The 10,688-nt window shown below is 38.1% G+C and overlaps 3 protein-coding genes across 3 annotated transcripts; 2 read left to right on the top strand and 1 right to left on the bottom strand.

The window, feature by feature from the left end:
* Positions 1-2,443: 2,443 nt before the first annotated feature.
* LOC111778171 (3-hydroxyacyl-[acyl-carrier-protein] dehydratase FabZ-like) lies at positions 2,444-5,882 on the top strand (the record flags this gene model as incomplete). Its single annotated transcript, XM_023657856.1, is given in 4 exon segments — positions 2,444-3,019; positions 3,093-3,153; positions 3,248-3,392; positions 5,447-5,882. Coding segments are annotated over 4 exon segments (675 nt in total). The 3' UTR covers positions 5,702-5,882.
* Positions 5,883-6,413: 531 nt separating this feature from the next.
* LOC111778163 (protein MARD1-like) lies at positions 6,414-7,076 on the top strand. Its single transcript, XM_023657845.1, has 2 exons — positions 6,414-6,763; positions 6,839-7,076. The coding sequence occupies exons 1-2, from the start codon at positions 6,420-6,422 to the stop codon at positions 6,939-6,941; spliced, it is 447 nt and encodes a 148-aa protein (XP_023513613.1). The 5' UTR covers positions 6,414-6,419; the 3' UTR covers positions 6,942-7,076.
* Positions 7,077-7,703: 627 nt separating this feature from the next.
* Positions 7,704-10,536, bottom strand: LOC111803477 (inositol-3-phosphate synthase). Its single transcript, XM_023687902.1, has 10 exons — positions 10,041-10,536; positions 9,863-9,931; positions 9,641-9,776; positions 9,305-9,552; positions 8,988-9,214; positions 8,771-8,886; positions 8,503-8,679; positions 8,199-8,387; positions 8,057-8,119; positions 7,704-7,971 (listed from the first exon to the last, which is right to left on the bottom strand). The coding sequence occupies exons 1-10, from the start codon at positions 10,226-10,228 to the stop codon at positions 7,852-7,854; spliced, it is 1,533 nt and encodes a 510-aa protein (XP_023543670.1). The 5' UTR covers positions 10,229-10,536; the 3' UTR covers positions 7,704-7,851.
* Between the last annotated feature and the right edge of the window lie 152 nt (positions 10,537-10,688).

The following is a 10,688-nucleotide window of genomic DNA, read 5'->3' as shown; positions in this document are numbered from 1 at the left end:
AAAATAGCCCACCAAAAGTTAGTAAAAAAAGATGCAAAAACAAACCCGCCTAGCTGGCCGAAACATGTACACTACCCGTCGTCTAAACCTAGTATCGCTCGAACCAATTTGACAACCCGTAGTCTAAGCCAAACTATAATTATGAATGTTAGGTAGACAAGGTCGATTAATGACTTCAACCTAAGCTATTTATGCCGTGTGTAGATGAGTACTATATATCCAATTTTTAGTTCAAACTGGAAAACGAAGTTCAAAGCTCCCAAATGAAACGATGAGTCTCCGTAATGATTGTTTGTGTATGCATTTACTTGCCTTCCTAGTGGGGTCGTTTACTGAGTATTTTTTAAAATATTCAAATCACGTGTTACTTGTTTTTTTTCAAGGGAGGACGTGGGATCAAATCTCTTATACTTCAAACATTGGTGTATAATGCTGAAATTATGAATACGATTTTAAAATATATATATACAGGAATTTAGTTGTAGTAGACAAAGAATAAAAGAGGGCCAAGAATTTATTTTATTATTCATATAATATATTTATAAATATATTCCAAATCAGGATTTCTCGAAGCACCACTCAGAAGAATATATTATTTTTCTTCTCCTCTCTTTTGTTAAAATGTTTTATTATTATTATTATTATTATTATTCTATATTCCAATAATTTAGCATCCAAACAAGCTAAGATATTTGTACGAACTTAAATTTCAAATTATATACATGGGCTGTATATCATTATTTTGAGATGCGTATTGTAAAAGAAAGCATCAAATAGTTTTGGGAATAATATACAACCATATCTCAATCGAGCTAGATATATGCTGTCGAGTACAATGCCAAGATAGAACCGAATATCAAATATATATTGTACTTTTATAAATAGTAACGTCGTTGAGTTGGGAAAAGTACAAACCAAGCTCGTGATCTAAATCCAACTTTGCATCTGGGTGACACAACGTCCTCTATCTAAAAAAAAGTGGGATGGAATGTTTAACTAGTTTTAGCTAGTGATCTCGATGGCCAGGGGATAAAAGAATCTCGAATAACAAAACTTCTTTGTGCACTATCAATTTATTGTCGACTAAAGATACTCAAATTAATATCGCATATTATGATCTAACATATTAATTAAAGTAGTGTCGAGTGAGATGAATGATGAATTTGTCTATTAATATGTTTTCTCAATGTTGTAGGGTTATGATACAACGAGAGTTAGAAACTACTAGTAAGGTATTGTTCGCTTTGACTTATTATAGTATCGTCAACAGCTTCATAGTTTTAAAATACGTTTACTATGGAGAGGGTCTAGACTTCCTCCGACAAGTGTCTTGTTGACGGGCTTGATGGAGAGGGGAACTTAGTAATCCTTATTTCATTTTTAGCGAAAAGAGTTGGTGAGTCCACGAGAAACGAAATGATATTTTGGTTGACATTCCATTGTTGGGAAGATGATGAGATGGGGGATAAAGAGCAGGTATGACAGAAAAGTAGTATTGTATGTGACATTTGCAAGCAACGTGGAGGTTTGGGATTTAAATTAAAAAAAAATTGGTCAAAATTAAAACAGAAGATGACACAAAAGTAAAGACAGGGAAGTCCGTCCAAGCTCCCAGTGGTCCTTAAAACAACAGAATTTGGGGTATTATGAAGGAAGCGAGTGGCAATGTTTTGATGGGCTTTATCCATTTTTCTTCTGCACCTCATGCTTTCAGCTGCAACCGCCAAGTTGGACCGTAAGTACATCATCATCATCATCATCATCAGACCTCTCCCTTTTGTTCTTGAAGTTTGTTCTTGAAGTTTGTTCTTGTTCACGTAGAATTTGAAAAGGAATGATGAGTGGATCCACCAGTTTGGGGTCAAATAAAAGAAGAAACGGAAGATTCCGCCATTGGAAACATCGACCAGCAACCTGCCAACTGTGATGGGGAAGTTTGGTTTGAATGTACCTAGCAGAGAATGATCGCATGAAATTATAGTCCACCAAGAAATAAACCCTGCCTCAGACAAAGAGCTTCCATTTCTCTCATGCCTCATCTTAGTGCGTTTGCCAGATTTATTGGAAAATGCACTTAAAAACATCAAATGTTTTGTGTCGGCTTTGGACTAAAATTCTGACTTTCTTTATTTATGCATCAACTCAACCTTCCTATTTCTTTCATGCTAACTTAGAGTTTTACTTTGAGTGGTCATAAATGGTATAAATTGTGTATATTCGTTTTCCGCAATTCAATCATAGAAACTTCATGCTTAAGTGTGCTCTATTTAAAGCAATTGTATGTTAGGTGACTTTCTAAAAGTTTTCTTAGGATGCATGCTGGAAGAACTCGTGTTGGTCTGTGAAGAGTATATAACATGACTATGTCATAGAGAAATGTCGAGATTATGTCGAGATTATATGTATTTTGGAAGCCCTCATTCATGGAGCAAGAGCAAAGGCGGTTAATGGGCCTATTTTGTTGTTCACTTTGAAAGCCTAGTCCAATTGAACCTAATTTTGGGCCTCCTTTTTACACGAATTTATGGATCTAAATGTTTTGAAGTTTTTAGTGCAACCAAGAACATGTATGTTTGTGTGGCCTCCTATCTTCAAAATTTCAATGTGAATTGGACCTTATCAGTTATGGTTTTAATTAGTCCAACCAAGAACACGTTAGCGTTCACTTGTCCACATGACCGAAGCGTGTAGGTTGGATTTGAGCGCTTTTTCAAATTTGCCCCAACCTCCTCACCCCAACTCTCCAACATCGTTAACTCCTCTTGCTTTGAACTCTCCGCTCACAGTTTCCTCTCATCCCCATCAATGGCTGCCACCTCCAATTCGCTCATCTCCTTCACCAATACACCATCCCTGAACAAACCCAGATGCCTCCTTCCTCCACCAACCTCTGTTTCCTTCTTCAGATCTCCTTCTCTTTCTTTTCCTTCCAATAAGCTTCCCACTGTCCGCTGCTCTCTCAATGCCGACGTCCACGCCGATCCCATTGAAGGGAAACTAGATGTTCCCATTGAAAAGAGTGAGCTCTCTTTCTAATTTGAAATTGAGGGGTTTTCTTGTTTTTTTCTTATCTGATTTGATTCTCTCCTCAGGGTTTCCTGCTTTTCCTACTGTCATGGATATCAATGAGATTCGCAATATCTTGCCCCACAGGTATTCGTTAAAATTCCTTGTGTGTTTGTGAGTGTATGGGGTTTTGAAGATTCTTGTATTTCTTTCTTATGCATTGTGTTTTGTTCTGCTGTAGGTTCCCGTTTCTTTTAGTGGATAGAGTGATTGAATACAATCCTGGGGTTTCGGCTGTTGCTATAAAGAATGTTACTATTAATGATAACTTTTTTCCTGGGCACTTCCCCGAAAGACCCATCATGCCCGGTGTTCTCATGGTTGAGGTAATTTCTAAAGCTTTAAACTGAAATTGTGGGATTAAGTGGAATTGTTGATCTGTTTACTCTCTGTGAAATGAACTCTTTTTGAATTTATGAATTATAATTACAAACAGCAAAAACTTTTAATATTTGGATAGAAATGGAGTGGTGAGTGATACTAAGACGGGTTTGGATGTCAGTGAAGTATGCACCCCGCCTTCATGGAGTAAAAGGGAATCACTATTTTGTTCCCTACTCTGATTGGAGACAAGTAGTTGGGTGCAGTTTTTAATTAGCTTTTGTAGTTGGGTTTCTCTTTGTTCAGTAATTTGTAGTTGGGTTTCTAGTTGACCAATAAATCTTTGATCGAAAATTAATTGGATTTTGCATTTGTTTCTTGAAACATGATCCTTATTTGTTAGTTGTTAATTTTTTTAATGATAAAGAAACTAACCCTTCACTGATAAAGGAGGCTAGCCAAATAACGAAAACCAACTATGAAAACCAAAAATGAAACCGTGCGAACTCTATTTCATGATAGACTTTCAAGAAACAAATGTATGGAAGGCGTGAAGATTAAAAAACATGTGATCAAAGAGAATTCGAAGAAAAATCAGTTGAGGAACTTTTTGGAAATTGACTTGCACCATTTCTGTGTCACTGTGTATTACACAACCTCTCCATTCAGAGATAACCTGCATGAGTCTGCCTTGTTTCAAGGACAAGCTCAGAAATGTTTCCTAGTGTTGAACACGAACCAATTTCTCTTCTGATTAGTACCTAAAGATGGTAATAGATTGTGGCAATCAGGAATTTTTGGAGTCAGAACTTCGAAAACGTGGTTTACCTATGCAAGGATTTTTTTGCTGGTTTCCATGTCCTATTCATAGGAGGAAACTTCTCGCACAAGGTTGGAAATTGGAAGGTTTCTTTCTCAGTTTAGTTGATGATCATATAGGACCTAAGAACATGAAGGATGAATTCCTTTAGCGTTGATGAAGAGGATGAAATCCTATTTTGCTTGAGAATCTTTTCACTCATCTGCGAAATGTTTCATTTACTGTTTCTTTTGATGAATATTCTGTGAACTGTTTTGAGAAATTACTAATTGTTTGAGAACAGTTATCTTTGCACTTGGTTGCAGTTTTGCCACAAATGAAAATTAGGGTGGATTGGTTGACTGTGAAGAGAGGTTTTTTCTTTTTTTGATAAATTAGTGTCTGTATAGAGGATTTGCAGCTTATTAGTATATAGTTGGGATATCAGTGTTAATACTCTGATGAGGCATTTAGAGAATAGGGTAGATCAGTTATTTCGGCCATTTCAAAGTTTATAGCCCCGCTGTTCAGGTACGTGCGCATCATTTCGTAAATGTTTTAGAGGTGGTTGTGACCACCATCTTATTGCCAACTGAATGAAACGTTCTTTTGTTCTCTACCGAATTGAGTAGCTTAGGACATATGATTTGGTATCTGCAGACCCTTCCGACATTAAGGCAATGGTAAAGTGACCCTCACCTAAGTCATCTTGAACGGATGCTAGCTTTTTTGACCTTATAGGCTAGTCCTGCAAGTTTGTTGCCAAGAAGGGAACTTTGCTCTAGCCTTGACCAAACAAGTTAAAAGGGATAGTTTTCACCAAAATCATGAAGTTGAAACTGTCACTTAGAATTTGAAGGTTGCTATGAGCCTATGATTGCATCTTTGGAGCTTGATATTCCTCTCCTATTTAGTTTTTAAAATGGGTTATCTTATTTGTATACTTGAAGTCATCTGTAAGTAAACTCTATTTGCCGTGGAGTTTTGCATTTCGGTCTCCATGTATATTTCTCCTTGCATCTTCTCGATTTTGTTTTTCATGCTCTTCATATAGATCGAGTGTGTGAGTTGAGTGATCCTAACCGGGGTACTGTTGATGCGAGGAGAAGACCTTAACATATTATAATCACTCTCCCATTGAAATGAGACATCACTGTCGGAACAGGGGACTTGTGTATCCATCCTTCATTCATTAATATCCCTAGATATGATGTCCTTGTTGTTATGGTACATAAAGCTCTCTTAATGCTTGGTTTGCAGGCAATGGCTCAAGTAGGCGGTCTGGTCATGCTGCAACCAGAAGTAGGAGGCTCTCGCGACAATTTCTTCTTCGCTGGAATTGACAAAGTAAGGTTCCGCAAACCCGTGATTGCGGGGGACACATTGGTCATGCGAATGACTCTTGTTAAGTTGCAGAAGAAGTTTGGAATTGCGAAAATGGAAGGGAAGGCATACGTCGGAGGCGAAGTCGTGTGTGAAGGAGAGTTCTTGATGGCCATGGGCAAGGAAGAATGACCATTTTTCCCGACTACCTCGGTTCGGTATGTACCAATGCTTGTAGTTTCGATTTGGTTCTTTTGTTTGAGATAAGAATTTGAGAGTTAGGATTGTTCCCTTGAAGGAATAGAACTGTGTGAGATCCCATTGAAAAGCTATAACATTATGGACTTCTTCAAATCTATTGTTTCAAACTTCATCCTAAAATTACTGCAAAAGAAAGATGAATAATATACAAATTAATATCAAGATATCAAAAGTCGAGTAGTTAGGCCTATCCAATGTAATTATCTTAAGTGAAACATTGGAATGATTATCAAATCAATTTATTCAAATTTATTAAATTTCAAACATTACTTGTATCTTCCTTCAATAATTCAATTCATTTTAAACTCTAAATAATAAATTGCTTCAATCATTTAATAAATAAATATAAATATCCTATCCACACTAGGAAAATAATATAAAATTGTTATCTTATATGCCAAATGCAATATAATCATGTAGCATAAGATTAAGATGTGGACTTGTCTTCTTCCATCTCATCATCCATCCAACGGCCCACATTTGTTCACTCCCTTTCTCTCATGAACCCTTCAAATTATCATATCAGTTTTTTAAAAAAAAATTAATAAACTAACTTCAAAGACTATACATTTAGATACATTCTGATTTAAAATTATATTTTTTGAAAAAAAACACAAACTTGTAACATACCCTTTTTTGTTTGTTTATAATGATTCATTCCCCTTCATCTTCTTATTCCATCCCCTGCCTCTGTCTCTGTCTGTGTGTGAAGATGTTACTGGGGAACCCACGGCCGCAGATTAAGAGAACGGCGAGTGTATCGAGAATCACGGTGGATGTCAGGCAGGAAAAGGGTCAACAGCCGTACGATGATCAAAATCCGGACACCAGAGAAATTTCTCGTCTTGAGCATGATGTGATGAATCACACCTTTGCCTTCGCGTCACCGAGAGGCCGGAGAAGTCTCTCCCAAAATTCTTCTCTTCACTTTCTACGTACTTGCTCCTTCTGTCAACGCCGTCTCTCACCCGCCCGTGACATTTACATGTACATGTATGTATGAATCAATTATATCCATTTTTCTTATGTAAACCTCCATAAACTTGATTTTTAGTTGTTGATATGCAGGGGAGATACTGCTTTTTGCAGCATGGAGTGCAGACAGCAGAGTATGGAACAAGAGAAGTGCACTACTGCCGGCGGCGGTGGCGGCCGAGCTAAAGAAAGATGAGACTGTGGCGGCGCTTTAAAAGTATTGTATTTGTTTGAATGTAAAAAAGAAAACGTGCAAGTTTGTGCCATCACAAAAACAAGGAAACTTACTATGAATGATTATGAATCTTGCTGCTCGAACTTGTGAATTTCATATACATAAACTTAAAAGCTGACTAACGTTTTTTATTTTTTGTTCCTTTTCATTTCATCTTTTATGTTCGAGTTAAAATACGTTTGAGTGTATAACAATTTTTCAATATGACCGGTAGAACCAAAAAGTTGAAAATGGAAGTGGACTCGGGCCTAAATAGGCCTCGAGCTTACCAGGTTAAGGCTAACCCAACCTTGAGCCTAGCTACACACTTGGAGCTGGAGTCCAATCCAACCATACTTAGGGCTCAAATAGGCCTTAAGGAAGCCACATCTTGGGCCAATCCGACCCACACACTTATGCATCAAAGCGTTTATGATAAACAGTGTGCAATTTCCCCCTATCTTCTTAAGTAAGTAAATTGGTAAACGAACAACATGCATCACGAATACAATCATTACAAAATTCCAAACGTTTTGGAAGAAAATTTTAAAGTCACTATCAAGCAAGTGGTACTGGTAAGGAATCCTTTTACCATTGTGTTTGGGCATCAAAAGGTAGCATTTGGCCATGGACCACTTTTATTGTCTTCTTCACTCAAATTATTGGTCACATTTTGTGGTGTCAGATGTAAAGCCCATTTGGAGTCCTTGGAAGTATAGGTTCCTTATGAAGAACACAAGAACATAAAAAACACAAAAACCTATTTATTTATAAATATCAGTAATTCCATTACAGACATGGCTTCCCCAAAAGCCCAAACTAATTGCATACTTTTCACAAACTTATACACCAGAAAATCAATTAGCCTATCAAACTCAAACTTCCTCGCACTTCACTTGTACTCCAAAATCATGTTGTTCTCAGGTGCCAACCCAACACAAGCTCTCATTATATTCTCCAGCATCGCACGCTGCTTCGACAGAGCGTTCACCACGGGTGTGCCCGGTGGAACCTGTTATTGCCATTTTCGAGTCAGAAATACGTTCAACGATGAAAGTTCATGATTTCAGAAGGCAAGTGATTGTGTAAAAACTTACAAGAGGAGCCTTTGTAAGGTAACTGAGGATGGTGGCCACAGGGTGGAAAGAGTGAAACTTTCCCTACACAAACCCAATTCAGTTGCGTTTTAGAGTCATTTCAAAATGGCAAACAAAAATGGCTTAGAGAATCAAAACTGACCTCTCCTTCAGCCTTGAATTGAATACGAGTGCTGAGTTCAGCAAGAAGAACCAAATCGAGTATGATAGGAGCGGCTAAGAGAGAATCCTCGCAAGTGTTGTGCAACACTATGGTGCTTTTCCCACCCATGAATATCTCCGAGGTGTACTCATCCATGGCCCTCTTACTGTCCCCCACGTAAGGAACATACTGAAAATTTCCATTCCAAAACCAGGGAGGATTTAACAAAATTTCATAACTTTCAACAGTTCATAAGATATTCATATCTGTATTCACAAATCTTCGGAAATCTTAAGGATTATACCTTGATGACCACCACATGGTCAGGGTGCTCGCCAGGCTCAAAGAGGATGCCATTGCTGGAGACCATGTCATCCACAACATTACTCTTTGAGATCTCCTTGGATCTGAATGTTTGAGGGGCTGATAGGTTCATTCCATCGTTGTTTCCCAGATGGTTGTAGCTCACTATAGATGTTGGCTGACGACAACAAAGTCAACATATTTTTAAGAACACCCAAATTTTTATGACATGATCAGATCACAAAGTTCAATCAACAGAATCCAGGTACCTTAATACCAGCACCAACAAGAAAATCTACAAGCACAGATTTCATCTTGGTCTGACCACTCTTAAAATCATCCCCTCCAATCAAACTATTTCTATGAATGGCTAAGTCAATCAACCCTGTTAACAAGATCCCATGAATTTCAGTGAATTCGGCTCGAAAAGGAATTGAAAAAGGTAAAAAGTAGCAAGTTTTATGGAAGATTAAGAAAAAGGGGTACCTGGGACAAAAGTGTTCTGTGGGCTACCATTGATGAAAGGGACATTTTCAAGGACACAAGCAATTGCATAGAGGGTGGAAGGAGATATCTCCGACTCGTTTTTGTCCACAGAAGCCATAAGATTTTCTATTGTGTCATTTAGCCCCACAATCACATTACTGTACCTCTCTGTGTTGGCAGTCCACAGCACTACAACTCTGTCCACTTTACTCTTCTCCTTGAATTCCCTAATAAATTAGAACACAATCAGCTTATTATTATGAAAAACTTCAAATTTAAGATTTTGAACTGACATATACTAAAAAGGTATATATTACCTAATATCCTTAATGATTTGCTGGACTTGTTCTTTCTTGGTGCCTTTTACAACGTTATTGGCTCGTGAGGTCTGATTCGCAGCAACAAAATCAGGATCAAAGATTCCAGGTAGAGGAACCATGGACTCCATGTAGGGTCTCAATTGCTTTTGCAGATCAATATCAAGGACCTTAGATCTGGCCATAGCGTCAGCCAAGTTCATGTCACTTATGTCCCACCCTCCAAACACAATATCATCAGGATTAACCTGCCACATATTTAAAGCATAAAACAATTACTATAACCTCCAATGTTTTTGTTTTAAAAGCAGATATTGAATGTTCTGATGTAATTACCATGGGTAGGAGGCTCTTAAATGGAGCATAAATCTCCTCGCCATCAATAGAGCCAACTCTGATGGATGATGCTTGCGTTAAAGAGCCAAAATAATTGGCTTGTTGAACTTTATCCTTGGTTGCCCAAGAGATTCCTCTGAAAAATAGGACCCATCATCCACAATATTATATTAAAACTATTTTATATAAAATTGAAGACCAAAATCGAAAAGGAAAGCTTACTCCCGGTTGGCTATGATGCCTGCAGTAAGAGTAGAGCCATTATTTCCACCCCATCCAACGAGCATCATCCTATCAAATTCATAAGTAAGAACACAAAGAAAAGGAAGAACACAAGAAAAACAGAGAGAGAGAGAGAGAGAGAGAGAGAGAGAGAGAGAGAGGTTAAAGAAAAGCAAACCCTAATTTGGGGACACGGATATCGGTTTTGAATTCATATTGAACAGATTTGGGCTTAACGATCCACTGATAAGTCCCGCTTCTGTTCTCATGAAGGAGCTCAGTGGTTTCGTAATTGTACACGGAATGAATCTCATCATGGGTGTACTTAACATTGGGGGATTCAACCTTAAAGCTGTCGATAAACATTGTAGCCGACCGAACAAAACTCAGTTAGGGCAAAGAAGAACAGAAAGAGAAGGAAGAAGAAGAAGAAGAAGAAGAAAGAAGAAGGTGTGTTCCCTTTTTCTCGGCTGTTAACACCTCCTGTTTCTTTCTTTCTTTCTTTCTTTTTTCTCAATCGCTCAACGAAGCCTCGAGAATGTTGGTGCGGTGCTCCCCGCTTGAAGCGGAAGCTCCGGATTTATAGAGGAATTAGGAAGGGCGGAATGGACACGCGTCGAAAGATGTGGTGGCGGGGGGGGAAGAGAGAAAGAGACACCCCAGTAGTGAATGGTGATGATGTTGTGGGTCGTCGCGCTCCATGAGAACGGAACAGAGCGTGAAAATGGCGGAATATGCGAATGAAGGAGATAACTGTAAAAAGGTACTTTTTTTTATTTTCTTTTTCTTGGGTTAGGGGTCCCGTATGGGTTACACGTCGATGAAG

This window comes from Cucurbita pepo, chromosome LG01 (assembly GCF_002806865.2).
Source record: "Cucurbita pepo subsp. pepo cultivar mu-cu-16 chromosome LG01, ASM280686v2, whole genome shotgun sequence".
NCBI classification, from domain to species: domain Eukaryota; kingdom Viridiplantae; phylum Streptophyta; class Magnoliopsida; order Cucurbitales; family Cucurbitaceae; genus Cucurbita; species Cucurbita pepo.
The sequence above is the reverse complement of the archived record's forward strand: the minus strand, read 5'-3'. Positions and strand labels throughout refer to the sequence as shown.